The following is a 21,742-nucleotide window of genomic DNA, read 5'->3' as shown; positions in this document are numbered from 1 at the left end:
AAAGCTCTGCTCCTTTAACAATATATAAGTATTTTAGATAAGTTTGCTAGAGAATAAAGGCTGGATTTACTTTAGAGCATTTGTTTCTTTTTGCACCAGATGTTATAATTTGCAAATACCAGTGGCAGTGTAATGAAGAGACTTTTTGTTGGTTTAGTGGTTTTTTTTTTTTTTTTTGGAAGGTAGCGTTCTTAAAAGCCAAAAAATCTATTACTGAAAATTAGAATTTTTGGTGATCCAAACATATTCGTATTAGGAATAAAGTCCTCTTTTTTGTCTACTTGCAGTGATCCTGAGCTTGTTGATGCCTTTCTTAAAAAACAAGGAAACAAAACCGCACATTTATGCTAGACTGTATGTTAAAAAAGAAAAGTCTCCCAGTTCCCTTCTCGCTACATTTTAATGTGTGACATTTTACAGCATAACCAACAGTAATGTACACATTTCAGGGAAAAATCTGTTTTTTTTTAATTGTTGTGGGGTCACAGCTGTTTGCTGGTTTGTGGATTTTTTTGGTGATGGTTTTTTTCATTTGTTTGGTAAGGTCACATGGTCCTAAGACCACTAAGTAGTATAGCTTAAAGATTTCAATAGATTGCTGGTGGATTGTTTTGTTGGTTTTTGTTGTTTTCTTTTTTTTTTTTTCTGTAGTTTTTCTGTGATCACAAGGTTGTAGATCCTCATTAATAGTTAGCAGATAATTTATTGGCCATGCTATTAGGTCTTTTACATGCAGGATCAAAGGATGGGGAATCTTGTAAAGCAGAATGTTATTCTAGAAACAAGCAATGAGTTCTTAAAAGCACTGAATTACCAGAATCTGGTTTGTTTCTTCCACATGCAGTATATTATACTTCCAGTTCTGTATTTCACAGAAATTTGATATGGTTTTAGACATTGCTTTATTTCAGTAGTATATGCTTGATGTGTTACAGTTGCCAAAGAATTGATGAAATATAAATGATCATTCCTATCTCTTTGACTGGTCCAGGATTCCTGGGGCTTGTGCACACCAATGCACAATCCCTTTGATGTCAAGCATAACAGCTTCTTTTCTTTTTGTTTCTGCTTTTAATAGCTTACTACTTACTCTAGCTTACTACTAGCTTACCACTTTGCTCTTCTGTAACTTTATTTTGCTGGTGATTTATATCTTCTTTGCTTCTTCATCTGACTTTCTGCTTCTTGGGACTGGAAGATCGCATCAGGAGTGTCAGTGCACCCGTGCTAGGTATCGTATCTAAACAAGATGAAACTTTTAATGTGAATTTTGCTGCTTATTTTTTCCTTTCCTTTTTCCCTCCCTTCGTCTTCTCTGTAAAATACTGACACTGTGTGGGCAATCCAGACTGAACTCCTTAAGTGTAATACTGAAATGAAAGAAAATCTTTAGCTGTATAGCATTCAGATGGGATTTTTTTTTTTTTTAAAGATATTTATTCTTGGTCTTATTTTACTTTCACTAAGTCAACAGTAAAATTCCCACTGATTTTGATGGATGAATTTTGGTATTAAAAATAGGAAACACAACAGCAGATCAAGATCAGGAATTAAGGTTTTAAAATACACTGAAATTACAATATTATAATACCCTTTACTTGTATCAAAGGTACAACTACTCTTCTTTTTTTTTTTTAAGATTGTTTTTATACAAGAACATTTTTATAGGTATCTGTACTTTATTATATTTTTTTAATTTAAGTATTAGTCTGCCGTATAACAACTCTGTCACATTTTGTACTAATTATTGACAATTATTGTTGTTAACCCAGGAGAAACAGAGAATATGGACGGTACAGTAGTTTCAGATGATCTTTCACCTCTTTCTTTGGGAATGGATTCAGGTCCACAGTCTCCACTGTCTCCAGAAAACAGAAAGAGTCCAAAAGGAATCAAGAAAATCTGGGGAAAGTAAGATAATGTTTTTTAGTTCCTCATCACAGCATTTCAAACTGAGAATTCATTTGGTTCTCATGAAAAGATACAGCAAGAGTAAAATAAAATTCAGGAAGAGGAGGGAAAGCAGCTCTCTGATTGTATGGGTAGTTGTGTCTCTTTGTATACACGGCTGGAGGAAAGTGGAGGGAAAGGTTCAGAGTGCCGTGCTATTGGAAGAAATAACATGTTCTCCTGTGTAATTATGCTGACAGTTGAGAATACCAAGTTTTACTGTGTGCCTTTTATCTACTTCAGAACTGCAGCCATTTACAAGTCTGACCTCTGTGAATTATTATTTGAGTTGAAGGGTCATGGCTGCTTTGCAAAGCTTTTCTTTCTTTTCTGAGATAAGTCTAGACAGTGTTTGCCTGCTCCTTCATCAGCTGCTGCCTGAATCAGATGTTTGTGCTCTACAGGGAGATTAATACAGTTTCCAGCTGTCATTATAGTTTCCGTATGAAACACTTTGCTGCTGGACACTAACAGTACTGTCTTGGCACTCTTGTTTTGAAAGAATAAGAAGAACTCAGTCTGGCAACTTCCCTGCAGACGATCTGGGTTTGGCAGAGTTTCGAAGGGGTGGTCTCCGTGCAACAGCTGGACCTCGGTTATCCAGATCAAAGGAAACCAAAGGCCAAAAAAAGTAACATTTTTTTTCTTTTTCTTTTTTTTTTTTTAACACAGATTATTATATGGTATTGTTAAATATACTGAACGGTAAAATGTTCCTTTTGTGAAATATGCATTAACATACTTAATTACACATGGAATTCTACAACTGGAAAGAATTTCTCTGGTAGAAAGCGTAACCCAAGCGGTTTGCTTATCTGCACTCCCTCAACTGCAGGTAGCAGCAAAAAAATGTCTTTAGAAAATTTCTCATCATCTCCTGTAGGAATATCTGCAGACATGAAGATTCAGCAATTACCTCTTTCTGTCCTTTCCCATTTCTATTTGAAACTTTTATCCTCTTCTTGCCCTGCTGCAAATGACCAGAAAAAGAAGCTGGGCAGTCAAATTAAGAGGATACTCACACCACAGCATGTATTGCAAGAATGGCTGCTAGAGCTGATTACTGCACAGAATAAAGTGTGCTAGAAACTGGCCTGTAGTATCTCCTCTAGTTTGCGATGGTCTCTCATAATTTCCATCATCTTTCCTTTATGAATTTCAAAGAGTTCTTTTATTTTTCAGTGACTACAATGCTCCATTTGCTCAGTGGAGTACTGAAAGAGTTTGTAATTGGCTTGAGGACTTTGGTCTTGGGCAGTACGTCATTTTTGCCCGGCAGTGGGTGACTTCAGGCCATACACTGTTAACTGCAACACCTCAGGACATGGAAAAGGTAATATTTGTACCTGTTTCACTTAAGCAAACTCCAGTTGCTTCTGTATAACTAGGCCCCTACCAATAATAGGCAGTTCTACATTTTTGAAATGTTTTCATAGATGTTTAATGAGATGAAGAGGGTCAGAGGCAAAGCAAACTATTTGTTAATGGTTATTATTACAGGAAATGGGAATAAAGCATCCACTGCACAGGAAGAAATTAGTTTTGGCCATTAAATCAATAAACACAAAACAAGATGAGAAGTCTGCACAACTCGATCATATCTGGGTAACGCGTAAGTGAAAAATTCTTCAGAAAATTTTGTGTTTCTTTACTATAGGGAAATAGCAGTCAAAAAACAGAAGTATTTTCAGATCAATCATCAGATGAATTTTTCTCTCCGATAGACTGTATGGTCTTTTGGCACAATCTCAAGTGTATAACAGCACAGGGTGGAAAATTTAATAAATATCATGTAATAATCTCATGATGGCATCCACATTTCACAAATTGTTCCACAACTTTCCTTCAGTCTGAACAGTAGAGTTCCCATGGAAAGTTCATACTATAAAACTGCCTATTTGAATGTTCAGAACAACACAAAAATCATCATTCCATGAAATAACTTGTCCTGTTTAAACTTAGCACTCTTAAAAAGATGGCTGGTGACTGCTTAAACATGCACGTGATTCAGGCAGCCCATCCTTCTTGAGGGGGAAGGAATACAAATAGGGGTGCGAGGTCTCGGTCTAGCAAGGGCTAAATTACACTGCAGAAAGTACATACTTAAAATACAGCAGAGGTACTGTTGACAAAGCTGGCTGTTGGCTGCTGGAAGGTTCCCAATAAGAGGCTGTCCTTTGGAAAGTGAATAGGTAGAATGAGCTACTGGAGTCTCTCAGGGGAAGCTGGCTTCATTCTCACTGATACAAATTTGGGTACACCATTGTTCTTCTATCTACAGGCTGGCTTGATGATATTGGTTTACCTCAGTACAAAGACCAGTTTCACGAATCCAGAGTTGATGGGAGAATGTTGCAGTACTTAACTGTGGTAAGCTAAAATCTTTTTTTGCCAAACTCTGAATTTCAGAGTGAGCAAAGAATTACAAGGTTTTTTTTTGTTTTTTTTTGGTTTGTTTTTTTTTTTGCAAACCAGAAGCAGTGCAGGTAGGAATTTCTATGTACTGTTTAGTGCAAGATTACCTGTTTTATGCACCTTAGGACTAGTAATACAGTGTTACAGTTGACTTCTGCAAGACGTTTCTCTTTCAATATCATACAAAATAATTGATGGTAAAATGACCTATTTTACATACAGCTTCTGGAATGTTTTGTTTGCCTCACTAAGTTATCAACAACATTAGGTAAATTAAAGGTAAAGAACAAATCCAGTAACTTGTACAGCTCTCATCAAATTAGCAGCAAACAATACAATACATATACCCATTAGGTTTACTAACAGAAACATAGAATGGCCTGGGTTGAAAGGGACCACAATGATCATCTAGTTTCAACCCCCCTGCTATGTGCAGGGTCACCAACCAGCAGACCAGGCTGCCCAGAGCCACATCCAGCCTGAACTTACATGCCTCCAGGGATGGGGCATCCACAGCCTCCTTGGGCAACCTGTTCAGTGCATCACCACCCTCTGAGTGAAAAACTTTCTCCTAAAGGAAGTTAGCTGTACAGCTTCCCTGCCCAGGTTTAGATAAATGTTCTTGTATTTTCATCACATCACAGTAACATAATTTAGCAGTAGTCAAAAACAGAACCATGTCTAAGCTGCTTGCAGAACCTTTGCCACAGAAGTATGATCTCTACTGGTCCATGCCAAGTATGAGTTGCTAGCTTCTGTGATCCCACTGCAGCATGATCAAAAACTGTCCATGAGCCTTGGTTTTATTTAACTGGCTATAAACTCTCTTCCCATTTTTAACCATGTTAATATGGTACAATACTATAAACCAGAAACTACATACAAAGCTTGAAATCTTTCTTCTTGGCAAAAGTACTATTTTTGAATGTATTCTGTGCTGCTTAAAAGACTCTCTCCTTTACAGAACGACCTTCTCTTTCTAAAAGTCACCAGTCAGCTGCATCATCTGAGTATTAAGTGTGCCATTCATGTGCTGCACATCAACAGTTTTAACCCCCACTGTCTACGCAGACGACCAGTTGAGGAGGTAAAAGTATGTTTAAGTAACTTCATTTATGCAAGCATTAATTACTCTGTTATTATTACTCCATGAACAATAATACCTCAATCACAGCTTTTAGGGAATTGCCTCTAAATCAGAAGCTGCATTGCATTCCTGTTCTGGAAAATAACATGTCTTCTCTGATAGTAAAAACCTGCTCAGTTCACAAGTGATTGAGCTACTTACTTAGTTGAATCTTATGCATCTTTCTTTTAAAATTACTTTCTCAGTTATGTTAATTCAACTTTTGAGCGAATTATTTGAAATGCTCTTTTTTGGCTGCCTTAATTGAATTATAAAAGACTGCATATTGTTTTCACTCTACCTACCAGAGCTTATTCTTAGTGATACTATGACAGCCTTGTTAATAATGCTCTTCTCAAAATGTTTGGGTTTTTTTACATTTAGCATGGGTACTCTTATTTTAGAATTTGATGCTGTACATAGGTTTAATCTGTCCTAGACTAATACATACCACCAGATTAGAGGATGTTTAAGAGATGCCTTGAACAGAAAGAGGAAATGCTCCTCTGTGTTGAGAAGGGAACAATGTTTTCATCTAAACTCAAGATTCATTTTGTGAACACGCTGTGACAGACCAGGCTGTATTGTCACCATCTTTTCTGGTTACTTGAACAGAGCAATGTTTCACCTTCTGAAGTGGTGCAGTGGTCCAATCACAGAGTGATGGAATGGCTCAGATCAGTTGATTTGGCAGAATATGCACCAAACCTCCGAGGAAGTGGAGTGCACGGTGGCCTCATTGTAAGAATTCTTTTTAACATCCTACTACATATCTATGAAGAATTGACAAGACTGTATTGCAAACCTTACTTTATCTTGTTCTCGTCACGTAGCAAGAAACACAAGTGGACATTTGCAAAATAAAAGCATGATCAGGCATTTTAAAAAGCTTCTGCATCTGTACATATTAATTTTACAAAAGAAAATTTAAATAGCAACGCAACTGTTAAGATATCAATGCTGAGCTGTGTATGCTTAACAGCAACAGCAGTACATTAGAGAACAACAACCTGTACTGTCAGAAAATTACTCTATTGCTGAGTGTTCCTTGGAGCAGTTTTAATAAAATTATGCTAACACCCTGCCACAGGAAATAACTGTTTTGAACTCACATTTGTCTTGCCTGAAAAGAGTTTTTCTGATCCAAAATACAACTTGTAGCTTAGAAAAGCCAAGAGTTCTGAAATACTGTGATGCTGATGTGCTGCAGATTTTTTGAAAAAAATAAATAGAAAAAAAATTGTACTAAGATTAAGTTTGTTTTTAGAATAATAATACAGTAGTAAAAAAAAAAAAAAAAAAAAAAAAAAAAGAGCTCAAAAATCCCCAAAGCAACCCTGTTGATGATAAATACAATTTGGCATTTGTCTGGTTACACTCTGCATTTTTTAATGTCTAACTCCACACATTTCCTATTCAAACCTAGTGAAAGTCGTAATACTACTGACTTAAAAATGCCTAATGTGGACAGCTGGAATGAAGAAATCCTTCTGCTAAGGACCATAATGATTTACTATTGTAAATATTTAACCATATTATTAAAAAAAAAAACAAAACCCTATTTTAATAGATTCTTGAACCTCGCTTCAACGGTGACACACTGGCAATGCTGCTGAATATTCCACCTCAGAAGACCCTACTGCGACGCCACCTAACAACCAATTTTAATGTATTAATTGGGCCAGAGACACAGCAAGAAAAAAGGGACATAACGGAGTCAACAGCATACACACCTCTGACCACCACTGCCAAAGTTCGGGTACGAGCTGCTTTTCAAAACAAGATATCACAGCATCTCAGCCTTACTACTTCACTTCTCATAAAGACAATACAGAACTTGCATATGTGAGTGGGGAAAGATCTGTTCTAGAAGCAGTGCTACATTGTTCTTAACTCTAGATGCCAAGGCATTTAATTTGCAGTTATCTTTTAAAATTTGTTTCTGAAATGAGCATGCAATCTCCTCTTTTCTTAGAAGGGAACTTACTTAAACTTATTTAAAATGAACTGTAACTCCCCACTTTGTAAACAATTCAATGTATATAGTTCTGAATCTATCTATTTGAAGAATTACAGTACCTAAGTAAATAAAAAGGAAAGGATATTGAATGTTTAAAGAATAACCTTATTTTTCATGTTTAATCCTTGCTTTCTTTTTATTTTAGCCAAAGAAACTTGGATTTTCACATTTTGGAAATTTAAGAAAAAAGAAATTTGATGAATCAACGGACTATGTTTGTCCTATGGATACAAACCCAGGTGCTACAAATGGTACTCAGAAGAACTACACTGGATACAAAGGCCTTAGTCCACTCACTGATAGGGAACTGGATCAGGTGGGACAAACAGACTGATGCCATTCTCATCTCATCCTCTTCCTGCATTCCAAAGCTTGCAAATAATCAAATGTTAGCATATAACAGTATTTGCTGTATCTGCATGAACTCATTGAGAAAGTACTGGCTATGGACACTTGAAAGAGTTCTATACTAAGAATGTCAAGGTGTGTTTGATTTTTTTTTTGGTTTTTTTTTTTCCATCAACATAACAATGAACTCATTCATCTTCAAGCCCTTTTTCAGGAACCTGACACCTTTACACTACCACAGTCAGTGTATTTTGGCAATTAAGGTAGAGGCTGCAGTAAACAGAAGACTTTTGTACTTCCGGCTTTCATAAACTGAGTATGGCACACACCTTTTTTCTTTATATGGGCAGTTTTTAATGTGATAAGTTTATTTGGACTAATTTGTACAGAACTATCGAGTTATATATTAAAGTACAACTGGATCATAGATTTCTAACAGATTAATCAAGGATTCCAACTGCATTATTTCATTATGTACATGGGAAGTAGTTAGGCTTAAACAGTAGACATGGAAACAATGGCCTCAGTAATGAACAAAATTATTAATAAACCAACACTTAAATAATTCACTTTTGTCATTTAGTAGTGAACTGCTTAATGAAACTGTGTCCAGACATTGCATAAATGATGAAAATTAAAACCCACCAAACTCTACTCTACTTTGCTCTTGTGTAAAGGAATGTAAACCCTGAAAAACGGAGCTACCAGAGGCTTGCGTGGACTTGACAACATGCAAGACCCACAGAGAGGCAGCTGGGGTACAGCCTTCTAATTCCAGTGACCATAGTGAAACATTTTAAACTCAGTGAGAAAATGGCCACAAAATCGCTAATCCTGTGGAAGTCATTCTGTCATTTGCATGGTTTACTGCATCTAACATCTCATTTGTTTTCATTATCTAACTGTTGTCTTTTTTAGTGTGCACCATAGTAAAAATCCAGAGCTGCTCCTACATGGTGACAGTAGTAAGCCCTGACAATCAAATATACACGCTAATTTAGTACGGATGTCCATTTACACAATTAAGAGTTGAAAGGAAATGCATTAACTCTGAGCTGACAGCTTACAACACAGAGCTATTCAAACGTTACAGAAATATTCTATTTTTCACTAGCAGAGTGGCCTTCAACTTAAGCCTGATTTCTAGTGTGGTCACACAGCAAAACCTCAGTGCCCTAGTACTGATAGCCTTTTTGTGTAAGCAAAGGTGGGATTGTTATTGCTTGCCTATGGAGGCAGTTCTATTACTGGAATTACGTGTTTCATCTTCTGGAAAATATTACTCTTGGCTGATAGTTATTTATGCTATTCCTTTTCTTGTCTAAATTACAGATCAGGTTCCATAAATAAGTTCTCTTAATCAGGATTTAATCCTTTGTTAATGCATTTTCATACACTCTACAGCATGGAGACATTTTTATTCACATGCAACTTGGAAACGTGCTGAAATTAGCTTTTAAAACTACAGCATCTCCCTTTGTCAAGGCAGAGGTACCTCCCCATGATGCATGTACAGTGAATAACATTGCACCTACTGTCTGAATTGAATTAGCTGCTGAATACTTTTACAGATGGAACACTCAGAAGGAACAGTAAAGCAAATAGGGGCTTTTTCTCAAGGCATAAGCAATCTTACGGTATGTACCAATTTTATTCCTTTTGAAGTCACAAATGTAATCTGCTACAACTCAGTGAAATTTGTGTATTGCTAGTGGTGGTTAAGAGTAAGTGGGTCACTACTCTTGTTATGCACCTCCTTTATAGCTTGGCTGCATGCTATATGCATGCATGGACACTCAAAAAAAGAATCACTTTTACTAGAAATTAAGTTTCACTTCAGCATCTTGTAAGTTTTCACCAATTTTATCTCTGTGACACAGTAAGAGGCATCCCTCCCAAGGACTGGCAAAGAGGTAAGACTTGAAGATGTACAAGAGAGAAAATATCACAGGGAAATAAATAACTATGTACTCCTGACTCCATGTTGGTCCATTTTTGTTAAATTAGTTAATTGACTGAAGGTGTATGAACAATGCCACACATCTGTGTGAAAATTTCTACTTTTGCTATTTAAAGCAGCCATTTGGGAGATTCCAATTTAATTTTGCGTGGCTCTAACCCCCTCTGTTGTGAATCTGATCTCATTACAGTTGGATTTCTCTAAACTATAGTTATTTGTCTAAACTATGGACATAGAGTAGACTATGTCTACTTGTTTTAATACTGCTGTGATTTTTTTCAGACAATGTTAAGCCAAGATGAAATGCTAAACGACAGCAGATTTTTAACACCGACATTAGAAGACTGGAGATGATATTTCAGCGTGACCAAGACCACTAATACCTCATGCCTGCCTGGGGCAGGCCAGGAGAAGCCTGATGCTGTGGTACAGAAAAGCTTTACCTCTTTTCCTCTAGTGACACACACCACATAGTATTTAGTATTGCTAGCAGGGCAACACTTCACAGGTAACTCCTCTGCACTCTTTCCACATAATATTATGTAAAAGAGGTGCTGAAAGAAGTGCTACACAGTTGTTTTTTATGCAGAGTCTGGAAAGCCAGTATGTTTTACCCTTATATTTTATCATCTTTTACATGGTATGTTTATGTACTGCTATAGAAAAAGTGTTTTATATATATTTTTTTAATTTTTATAATTAAGTTGTAATGCAGGAATCATTAATATTCTATTATACCACATGGACTAATCAGAGCCACCTAGCAATTCAGATGTGCTGGCAAGCACACCTGTCATGGTTCACTATTACTGCAGTCATGCCAGAGATACTTTGCCATAGAAGGACCCTCCCCCCTTTCACTAGAATATACCCTGCCCTTTTTTGTTGTTCAATAAGCATGGTTTAGAATAGGAAAAATAAAATGTAATTGTATCCAACCAAGCCCTTGCAGGAGAGTGACAATCAAGATGGCTTGTTCACAAATCTTTAGCTAACTCAAAGCACAATCAAAATAACTAATGCAAAATAATTCATGCAAAATATAACTAGAATACTAGGATGATGCTTGCTGTACTCTGCAACAAAATTTTCTGTGTGATTGCTTTAAATTGTAGGCCTTGAAGTGTTGATAGGGCTTTTCCTGTAATTTCCTGTTTTGTCTAAAATGGTTAGTACTGAGGCACATGTGGAAGCATCAGGGTGCTCATAAGCCTTCTGAACAATCCACACAATTCAGAGAGAACACTCAGCATAATACCTGGTTGATATAAGATGCAGCACAGTTTTCAGGAAGACAAGGAATAAGTTATAAGAGCTATAAGAAGTTAAAGCTAATTAAACATATGCCTGTAAACAGCCTTTAGGATTGGAGCTGGTAGTAGAAACTGTGATATTTGCATAAGAACTGGTCATATTATTTTAGACTTTCAGTTCTCCTTTCATTCCAGCTACAGGCAGATTTTCACATAGTGTTTTATTTAGCAGTGGGAAATCAACACTATTGCTCTGTCACATGTAAAACATGACCAGGGCACATCAAGGACTATAGTAAAGCAAACTTGTTTCTTTTGACAAAATAAATCTGTAGCAATCTCATGGAGGTAGGTAAGACAGCAGTACTGTGACAGGGAAATGCAGCTTCTGCCTACTTACGCAAGGGGCAGTTCAGGGGTGAAAGTGTTGTGTTCACAGCTGCAACTGCTTGTGCAATCTGATAGCACATGCCTTTTATGTATTAATAAGGTAATTAATAACTAACACTGTATCTTATACAGAGAAATGCCAAAAAAGAAATCCATCCAACTGGAAAGAAAAGGCTTTTTATGAATATGCATGGTTTGCATTACTTCCTCCTTTCTTGCTGTGAGATGTTGGTTTATCTACTAACATAAGCCCAAGGGTGGGCTACTCCTAGCCACAAACCTTCCAAAATAAATAGGAAATCTCAGGTGCTGTCCAGAGCATGCCCAAAATGTTAAAATTAAGGCTGATTTTTTTTTCAGTCACTGAAGAATTAAGTAAATAAAAATCCAAAGGAACGATACATGAATCTGCACGTGAACAAACTAAACATGCCCCCTCTGCTCTGGCAATGTAGTGCAGTCAGCACTAGTATGGGCATATACTAACAGACACACGAAATACCCTGTCAGATTAACTGATCAGATTCATCCTAGTCATAATACTATAACAACTGCTCTGGCAGGGGCAGCCTTAGTCTCACTGAGCTATTCCAAGCAGCTTTCCCTTCTTTTTTTGAGGGAGTATTTATAACTCACTGTAGTGTTGTGCTAAGCTTGATGTGAATATCTCCTTTTTTAATATAGTAAGAAATCCTAGTTATAACACAGGCATACATGCTTAAACCTTTGACTGTTATGAATAAATTCTGAATATTCTTCTATTACTTCCTGACTGTGGAATGATTCTAACAGAAACAGAGGTAGCTGATCTCTTATCAGTGACAGAATCGCAGTTGTGAATGTCTGTGACTTCCTCTGCATTATTACTACAACTTCGCTAAGTCAAGCTTTAACTACTAAATGGTTTATTTTGCTTCAGAGGAATTAAAATATTTAGTAAGCACAGTTGTTTGCAACTGAAGAATCAAGTCTACTGTCTTTGAGGTTTTTCAGACCTTAAAGCAATTGCAGCATGAACTAATTTCTGAAAATGAATATGCAGTACTGCATGCACTGACGACTAAAAATTCAACGCTACATGGTAAGAATACTCAGAAAAGGTACAGCTGAATGCAAGACCAACTCAGCAAGGCTTACAATAGGAAGGAAGAAGCCGTGCTTTCTCTTAAGCAAAGGGAATGGCCACAACAACAAGCACTCAGGCCATCAGAAAACAGCATGATGTTACAGAATCCTTCTCAATAACTTCCACATGAATGAGAACTACTATTACAGTAATAAGCAATTACATATTACCTAAATTTTGATTAGATGCTTTTTAGTGACATACTGTTGGCATTTTGTTTAAAGTCTTGTAAAGGGCTGCAGAACAGCGTTTTGAGAAAACACTGTTCCTTGTTCTCACCTTCACCAGAATGAATTAATTACTTACAAAGTGCTCACATCCTATTCCAGTTTTTACAGCCCTCTCCTAAATACCGTATCATGTCAACAAACAACTCATTTTATCACTGTCCTGCTTTTCAATTTACACACATTTTTTTCTTAGAACTGCAGGTCTAACATTTCGTATTAATGTATGAATTAGATTGAAAAATAATTTCACATCTCTTAGTAGAGAAAGGTCACTGTGAAGTTAAAACTCACAGAAATTAAACTATGCCATTAAAACACACACACACAAAATTAAGAAATGCTGCACAGTTACATACCAGTTGTTCCTGTAGGAAAATATGCAATACTTACTTAAGAAAAAGAGCTGGATGACATCACTGTTAATAAGAAAATGTCATGCTCTTGGGATAGCCGAGTTTGTCCAGGTTAGGCTGACATGCAAACTGAATCATAGGTGGCGGCCCACACATAAGAATGAGCGTCTCACTGCCAGGAGAAGGGAGGTGGGCTTTAATCATGTCTGCAGTGACAAAGCCAGAACTGTATTTCCAATCTGAAACAAACACATCAAACTATTAATCTGACTCTGCACAGTCTGAAATCTCTTTAAACTGCATATGTTCTTGTCACAAAGTAGCTGAAGCTATGCCACCATCACTGCAAGCAGACAGGGACCCATCTCTCACTTTGCTCAAACCCTGTGGTTCCTTTTAAAGAGGACAGTAAGCACATGGATAACAAGAATCTGGCTGAAAAGGGACTATACAGACTTTCAGACAAGAATGCCTATGAATAAATGACAGCTTTAAACAAATTAGATATCAGCCAGGAATAAACATGAAGAATAAATTAGGCTTTCTTCCAGGAGAGAAAGGTCACCCAGGACAGCAGTACAAGGGCAGATTATTCAGACCTGTGCTACTCAACACATTTGGAAAACTCTAGAAAAGACTGGTAAGGTTACAAACTCGGTGATGACAGCAGTGTTGTTACAAAAGTGAAAAAGAAATGCTAGGTGGTTTCAAGGAGCAGTATCATTGAATACCTCTGCTACTTTAAGTGAACAAAGCATCCTTTTCTTCCCACTATCTCAATGCACAAAGATATGTGCTTTAAACTGATTTATCAACACAAAGATACTGCTGTTATGAAAACAGCAGCAGTTTTCACAAGAGCAAGCATACGTCCAGTGTGTACCAGTAGCCTACCTTGTGGAGGCTTGTCCAGCGTATACCAGAGAGTGACCTGATCAGGATGCCTCTTAGCAATGTCTTCTAGCTCAGCTCTGAGCAATATATCCTTTTCTGTCTGCAAAACGAGACTGCTATTTAGCTCTAAAACACCTTAATATAGCCTCTGCTGTGAGCTTACCTAGCATGCAACAAGACAAATGCAATGGAAACTCATTCAAACTTTCCCTTTGCATGACAGGCTACTATCACTACAGATTAAGAGCTTCCAAATATGAGACTTAATAGTCACCTAAACACAATTCTAAAGATGTCAATCTGAACAACTTCTGAATCACAACTAGCTCCTGTTAACCCTGGTTAACAGAATTAAACAGAACAAAGTCCTGTTTCTTTGCAATCAGTCAAGGAGGAAGATTAGCAGGAGCAACAATCTGTTCACAATTTATTCCAATACAGGAATTACGGAGTATGAATGAAACTATGAGCCATCTTCAAAACAACTGAAATATCACTGAAATTACAACAGCACCATACAGTATTGGTAAATAGTTGCAAATACTTTTCTAATTCACTTTCTCCTTCTTAAATCATTTTAATCCAAGACAGTACAATAAGAACTTATTTAGTAACTACTTTCTGGTCCTATCTATGCTGATCATACTAAATACGCCATCTCAGGTCACATTTTGTCATACACATTCAGCCAAAATTACAGATCAGACAGACACTGAAAGATATGAAGCATGTAGAGCAGTATTTTCTGTGTCACAGCAGCTTCAAAAACTTAAGCCAGCAAAAAAGGCGGGCCATAAAAGGACAAACGGATGCATCAGCACACTTACCTGATTAGCAAAAAGGAGGTAACATTTTGTAGAGTCCTTAGGATCACTTGTGATATGATGGATCAGCTGCAACATAGGGGTTATTCCTGTTCAAAACAAAGCAGTTAAAAATGCAAATATTTCAATCTACATAAAGCTGCACTTACAATATTCTTGCTGACTTCACTTGGTCTTCAGTGGGAGCCTATTTTGCACACTGAATTTCTACTCTGTGCCAAATGCAGAAGTTGAAGGGTTTTTGTTATTTCATATAGATGAAGATTAAAACAAAACCACAGTGCATTTTGGGGCTTTCGTCTTTAGTGGATGTGATAAGAGAACACTGATTTCACCTGCGGGATATTCTCCTAAAATATTTTTTGTCATTGACATTGGAGCTCTGTGTAAAGGGACTTCTCTGAGGTCACACAATAAATTGAGACTAAAACTACAAAGAAGCTGCTAACCCTCGGCACAGAGCTCAAGCTGCCGGAATGCTTCAGTGTCACCAAACACTCATGTATAAAAAGAAATACAAGTTAGATTCTGATCGTAACAGGAGTCAGAAGAGAGGAGATCCAGTAAGTGCACAACTCTTAAAACACACAACTGACTCAACACTTCAAATATGTTCTTTATCCCAGATGGATCCAAACACCAAATACATGCAAGCAGTGTGAAAGAGCAGCTTAGTGCTCATGGAAGCACTCTGCTACCAAAGTATAGCGCATTAGACTCCTCCCAAGCATCCCTGAAGACCGCTTAATTCTCCAGAGTGACATTTGCTGTGATGAGAATAGTTGTACCTGTTCCTCCAGCTATCATCCCCACATGCTTTGCAAACTTCTTCTGTGCTTCAGACTTCTTATCAGGCTTGATCAGAAAGGTACCTAAAAGAAATATTCAAAACCTATAGACACGTTAACTCCTAAACAAAAACAGATACAACTTCCATGGGAATACATTACTACTGCCTACCAATCAATTAGGGCAGATCTGCTGGACATGCTAAATGTGCTCAGCACAGCATTGAGCATAAAGGCTAGAAGCCTTTGTACACTCTTAGCTTCATCTTCCCAGCTACCCAGCATCATTTATGATCGACTCAGGAATTCCCTTATCACTGACTACATCACTCAGCAACTGCAAAAGCTGGTGATAGCTAAAGGTAACCATAGCCTCGACAGAAAAGTTTATTAGGCCACCTTCATCATCTTCATTTACACCATGGATCCAGCCATTTCTGTGTGTCCACTTTCAAAGGAGTTGTATTAAATCAGCATCAAGCAAGATGCCACAAAGATAATCAAATCCTTGCATCCTTTCATCAAGAACTTCATTTCTGTCTTTTGCTTTCATTTAAGGAGATCATTGTGCTGCTTGCAGTCAGTTAGGTGACTGCCTTTACTGTCCTGTGATAAGACCTTGCTGATTTCTGCTCTATGCCTGAGTGCATCGTCACTTTAAAACTGTTACAAAACCAGACAGTTTGTATTCACCCAAGAGAAAAGCCCAGGAGAAGTATCATACATAAAAGACACTGGACATACTCCAATAATCTTTAAAGAAATCTATAACTAGTAACCAGCTCTCCTAGCTACTACTCTTCATAGCAACCAAATCAGAGATGAAAGGAACGTTTGTAAAACATACACCACTCAAGTCCTCTGAGATGTAACTGATTCATCAGTGTATTATTCATTGTAAAAGGCCACGATCCAGGGAAGTGCTGAGCACTGCTTCCCCTGAAGCAGGAATATTAAGTGCACAGCGCCTCTCAGTCAAGATGAATACAAAATCCTTTGGCCTTTTACTAGCATCTTCAAAGATTATTTCTTTGAACAGACGACTTCCTCCCGGCCAGTTCAGACCCAGTTTAATACCTAAATGGAGCTGGCTGGCAGTTAATAAATTATTTAGTAACACTGCCAAGATTTTCAGAGGGCATTTGAGGCTACAACCTGCCATGTATCTGGAACATCTCTCTCCACGTCCATATCCGAGGGATTTCCAGTGCAGCCTTCTTAGTAATACGCAATAGCAGATCTTTCAGATTTAATTACATGGTCCCAGGAGTAAGACAACAACCAGCTATTACTCTGCAAACACTAAGTACTGTTCCCATCATAAGCAACTCTGATGGGCTTTCGGGCAAGATCAGAAAGCGTAGATTTTCTCTGTACTTTTCAAAGTAGTTTCTCTGCAAACCACAGTTTATCAAACGCCTCTGATAATAACTAATTAAGTTCCTCCCTTCTGCTCTCCCAACTTTGTGTCACAGTACCTGGCCCCTTGTAGACAAGCAGTCCATTTGGCCCCCTGAAGTCAATGACATCTCCAATCTTCATGTTGTCTAGGTACTGGGACATCTTCCCACCTTCTGGGAACTTAGGATTCACATTTTTGTAGTAAACCTATAAAAACAAGCATTTCTATGACATCAGCCATTAGCTTTCGTGGAGTCAGAATGATATACTGAAGATCACAGCACTGCAGGTCTGACATTTACCATTTGGAAGAAAGATTGCAACAATTCTTTGTTCAGTTACCTGTCATGCTGTGCAACAGTAAGCAGACTAAGTAAGTAAAACACCCTATGCAAACAGCCAGGCTAGTTAGAACACGTGTCAAGCAGATTATACCCTCCTTTCACCATCTCTCCAACAAGAACCTTACGTTACCCCCATTTTTGTAAGCACGCCTTCTGAAAATAGCATTACTGCATCTTTTCTTGCTGTGAGCTTTCAGCCACATGCTAGCATTTCAGCTTTTCAAGATGCGTGATAAATATTAAGTAGTTAATAACCATTCACTGTATATGTAACATGAAGAACAGAGAGAACAAAGAAGCCCAGATTTTTTGCCTAAGTGCAAAATGTCTTAGAAAACAACTGGAAAATCCAGAAGACCTGGGATCAAATCATCTAGCATCCCTAGTTTATAAGATTTTCCTTGTTTCCTTACCCCATTTTCTCAATAAGACCATTAGCACAACTTCTGATGCTTAAGACATATAATTGCTCTCTCTCTAGGGTCACAAAAGACAGTTCTTACTAACATGTTCCTTCTTTCAGGTATCAGCAGTGAGTAATAATAGCAGCATAAGGCAGCCTGAGGGAGAGCAATTGCTATTTGTTCATTGCAAACAAACAAACAAACAAAAAAAAGCCCACACAAACAAAAACTGAGAAGTTCTTGCAGTACTGCCAGCTCCCTGCTCCATCTCCCTCGCCTCTACTATTTCTCTGTGACATGCAACAGATACACAACTCATTATTTGTGAGCAGGTGGAGTTTGCCATGCAGTCATCCTATCTGAAAGGCAACCAATTAAAATAAACTCTATTTCACTAAAATGAAATAGTTCCCTTCCTTCCAGTAAGCAATTCATCTGTATTAAAAGAAATTAAAATTTACCTTTATAATTAAATCAACATAACCTTTCGTCTCATCACTGGAAACTGGGGTATAGGCTCGGATCACCAGATTGCCATTGATTTTTGCAGAAAGGTAAACGTGTTGGCCTATGGAGAAAGAATTACAATCTAATGAGCTTTTTTATTACCTGGTTTCAAAATATTATTTGGCAAAGACGATAAAACAGAAAAACAAAGCAGAAGCAACAGTGGAGTTAATCTTTACAATCCAAGTGGAAGATAAAACATGTAGCCTTAAGCACTGCATCTAGCTTGGAAAAAGGACCTTTAAAAAGCTGTATAATTCATTATTGTTTTCATGGCACACACATGCACACGTATTCTCAGGCAGTTCACCTTCAAATAAGAGCCAACACAAGAAGCGCATATTTTTCTACAACCACTAGAAATTATGGAACTGTATGTATTATGGAAAGGGTAAATCTCTCTTAGTTCAGTTCCAGGGAGTTCTTGTTATGCAAAGGTTGCTATAGGTAATAAGCAAACGGCCAAGGCTGGAAAGTTTGGCTTTCACCAACTGATGTTATTTTGTGTTATCCTGTGTTGTTATGTATTCACACCAGATCTGTATTGCTGAACAAAAAAAAAAAAAAAACAATCTTCACAGCCATAACTCCCATATTTTTTCTCCAGTTTACACAGCTTGGTTGTAGAGGGTACCTGCCTTGTAGGATGCTCTGTTCTGTATTTAGATTTGGTATTTAGCTAATAAAAACACAGCATTTGCTGCCACCCAGCTTCACAAGCAGCAGCATTGATCTGTACTTAAAAACACAAAGCAGAAGCAGCAGTAGCAGAAAGACTTTCAGCAAAACGATCTTGGTAAAAGTAGGAGGCAGGAATCCAGCCCATACAATTCCAGTATCATATTCCTAATTTCTAATGAATGAACTCCAAATAAAAGGCAGCACGTGCCAAAGCATTTACAATTTGCCAATTTAACATGGTTAGTTCAATTCCATGTCCCATATGACCCTAAAGAGAACCTGAAGAAAGACTGGTGCTTGATCAGGTGCATGCAAGAAGGACATGCCCACAGCACAGAACTGGAACTTATGCATACAGCAAGAAAGCTGACAATACAAACAGGGCTCCATATGCCATATCAGCCAACAACACGGTTCTGCATAAATTACCATTAATTCAAGGTCCAAGGTTCAATGCCATCGCACTTTCAGAGTATGAGAAAGAAGACTGTGCCAATCCTAGTCTGAAATGAAGCTGTACACGTATCTGTGTCAAAGCTCAGTGCATGCACAGAAACAGCTCTGAACATTGCAACATCTTTGATATAAATTTCCACTGGGATGTGCATACAATTGTTACAGTCTTTCCAGGCAGAAGAATTCTATTCCTTATCCATGGGTGTGATTGCATCTGCCAAAAACCTGAGGACACCTGACAAACTCAAGCACGAGAGAAAAGCAGAACAGAAGTGAGTTGTAAAAAGCTCAGACGGGTACCTCTTTTGCCTATATCTTGAGCGGGGTTAATTTCCTCAGACTGGTTCAGTTTCACCTGCATTTCACCTTCTTGTTCTGAACTACACCACACCATGTAACACAAGCAGGACAGAGCACAAAGAAAATCTGAAATGTGACTCTTTGGGAAACCCAGTTGGCGCTTCCTTCTGACATGGCAGCTTCCAGGTGCAGCTCTCAACTCCAGCTGAGCTCTAAATTCCAGCACAGAAACTCAAGAGCTTAACAATCCTCATTCTCAAAAATAGATGTATTTAAATGCTGTAAGTATTTACCTACGGGTAATCCTAAGACATGATCTGGTGAAGGGAGCCCAAACCGGAATTTCTTAGTGTCGTGGCTGATCTCCTATTTAAAAAACACGAAATTCAAAATGAAGCCAACACACCGCTGCTGTTGATTTCAGCTCTACCCCACACTGTGAGTTAGGAGCCCGTTCTTTGTTAGCACGGAGCCAGGAGCCAGCAAGAGCAGCTCAAATAGCTTTGTAAACGAAGTTTAGACAACTCTGAGTTTTAGGATCAAGGAATTGTCCCCTTCAGCTGCACGGCCCCCCTCAGCACCCGCGCTGCCAATGGCCAAAGGTCGGGCAGGGCAGGACAACGCGAGCTGCGGAGCCACTCCGCGGAAGCCTCGGGTTTAACGGAGCTCCAAGACAGGACTTGAAGGCACACAGCGAGGAGCCCGGCCCTCCTGGGAAACCACAGCGCCGGCAGCGACCCACCAGGAACGCCGCTCCGCCCCGCGTAACGCAACCCCGGGCCCCGCCGCCGCTCCACCGCTCACCTCTTTGCCCACCAGCGGCAAGGGGTATTTGGCCTGCGGGTCCCGCAGCGTGACAGGGCGGCCCGGCCCCCGCCCCGCCCCTCTCAGCAGCAGCAGCAGCGCCGTCGCGGCCACCGCGACCAACGCGACGACCGCGGGGATACCCTGCGGGGAGAAGGGCAGCGGTCAGGGAACACCTGGTCCACCCCCCGCGCTCCCCGGCCCCGCTCCGGGCCGCTCACCGAGAACGGCTCCATGGCGGCGGTCACTGCCGACAGGCGCACCGACTCTCCCGCTCTCCGCCCGCCCGCCTGCCTCCGGGCTCCGCCTCGCAGTGCCTCGTGTTCGTACGGCGCTTCCCGTGGCGAGCGCTCACCGCTCTGCTCCTCCCCCGTGCCCAGCAGAACGCAGTGGGCAGCGCGGGGCTTCCGGCCCGCCGCCGCGTGCCGCCGTCTGCCTGCAAAGCGACAGCAGTCAGCTCCTCCAGGCCAGGTAGCGCAGTGCATACTGTCGGCAGACAGTGGGGGGTTCACAACCAAAGATAGCAGCCTTTTGTTTTCATACGGAAACATCCTCCCTGAAGTCTGCAAATTCCCTTCCATGCCATGTTACAAAGAAGACATTTTACACAGAACAATACAAAAGGTGTACGTCCAGGTTTTAAGCACTCCGGGAGCCCTGCTGACATTTTACAGCAGCAGCCTACCTTTGAATTGCAGGGCTCAGGGAGCTCTCCTGCAACCGCTAAGGAATTGACTGGAGGCAGAGATGCCAGCGTGGTCCCTGTACAGGGGGGTTGTAGGCAGGGGTGTACGGGGGGGAAGAGGGGACGGGAACAGGGGCTCCACACTTACATTTCATAAGAATAGCTAAAGGGAGGTGAGGCGGAGATTGAGGAGTGGCCTACTTAGAAAAGGCGGAGATTAATTAATTAAGGAGTGGCTTGCTCGGTGTAGGCGGGACTTGGGAGGGGCTTGCTAGAAACGGGGCAAGGCTTTCGCTTGTCGGTGGTACGACGGGAAGTAGAAAATACCTGGGATTCCAGGTCTAACGCCTTCAGGTAAGAAACCGGACCAATCACTACAAAAGACACAAAAGGACCAAACACTACACTGCACAGGTCCAAGAAGAAGTGAAAAACAAGAAAACATTCGTGGAATTAGTTAACAACAGAACAACCCACTGTCCA

The 21,742-nt window shown here is 39.4% G+C and overlaps 2 protein-coding genes across 17 annotated transcripts in view; one reads left to right on the top strand and one right to left on the bottom strand.

The window, feature by feature from the left end:
- PPFIBP2 (PPFIA binding protein 2) overlaps positions 1-12,226 on the top strand; it is a 92,524-nt gene extending 80,298 nt beyond the window's left edge. For 12 of the 16 annotated variants that reach the window (XM_052694332.1, XM_052694335.1, XM_052694333.1 and 9 more), the window contains 10 exons: positions 1,773-1,911; positions 2,453-2,581; positions 3,133-3,283; positions 3,451-3,562; positions 4,232-4,320; positions 5,330-5,458; positions 6,107-6,232; positions 7,062-7,250; positions 7,657-7,827; positions 9,431-12,226. In XM_052694332.1, coding sequence (XP_052550292.1) covers positions 1,773-1,911; positions 2,453-2,581; positions 3,133-3,283; positions 3,451-3,562; positions 4,232-4,320; positions 5,330-5,458; positions 6,107-6,232; positions 7,062-7,250; positions 7,657-7,827; positions 9,431-9,571 — 1,376 coding nt within the window. In that variant the 3' untranslated portion in view covers positions 9,572-12,226. Of the gene's footprint in view, positions 1-1,772; positions 1,912-2,452; positions 2,582-3,132; positions 3,284-3,450; positions 3,563-4,231; positions 4,321-5,329; positions 5,459-6,106; positions 6,233-7,061; positions 7,251-7,656; positions 8,429-9,430 lie in introns of those variants that run through there. The other 4 variants (XM_052694331.1, XM_052694347.1, XM_052694348.1 and 1 more) reach the window with 3 other exon arrangements.
- Positions 619-21,074, bottom strand: LOC128086113 (NADH-cytochrome b5 reductase 2). Its single transcript, XM_052694372.1, has 10 exons — positions 20,796-21,074; positions 20,575-20,718; positions 20,064-20,136; positions 18,288-18,394; positions 17,156-17,285; positions 15,678-15,761; positions 14,893-14,978; positions 14,066-14,165; positions 13,209-13,410; positions 619-1,902 (listed from the first exon to the last, which is right to left on the bottom strand). Exons 1-9 carry the CDS (start codon positions 21,057-21,059, stop codon positions 13,238-13,240), a joined length of 1,161 nt encoding a protein of 386 aa, XP_052550332.1. The 5' UTR covers positions 21,060-21,074; the 3' UTR covers positions 619-1,902; positions 13,209-13,237.
- Between the last annotated feature and the right edge of the window lie 668 nt (positions 21,075-21,742).

This window comes from Tympanuchus pallidicinctus, unplaced genomic scaffold (genome assembly GCF_026119805.1).
Source record: "Tympanuchus pallidicinctus isolate F22 unplaced genomic scaffold, pur_lepc_1.0 scaffold3, whole genome shotgun sequence".
NCBI classification, from domain to species: domain Eukaryota; kingdom Metazoa; phylum Chordata; class Aves; order Galliformes; family Phasianidae; genus Tympanuchus; species Tympanuchus pallidicinctus.
Note: the sequence above shows the minus strand (reverse complement) of the source record. Positions and strands in the feature narration are given on the sequence as shown.

Coding starts and splice junctions, on each gene's coding strand:
- LOC128086113 (XM_052694372.1), bottom strand. CDS start 21,059: ATGCACTGCGCTACCTGGCCTGGAGGAGCTGACTGCTGTCGCTTTGCA. Junction 20,137..20,574: donor TGCCGCTGGTGGGCAAAGAG/GTGAGCGGTGGA, acceptor TTTTTTAAATAG/GAGATCAGCCACGACACTAA. Junction 18,395..20,063: donor TGTCTTAGGATTACCCGTAG/GTAAATACTTAC, acceptor CTTTCTCCATAG/GCCAACACGTTTACCTTTCT.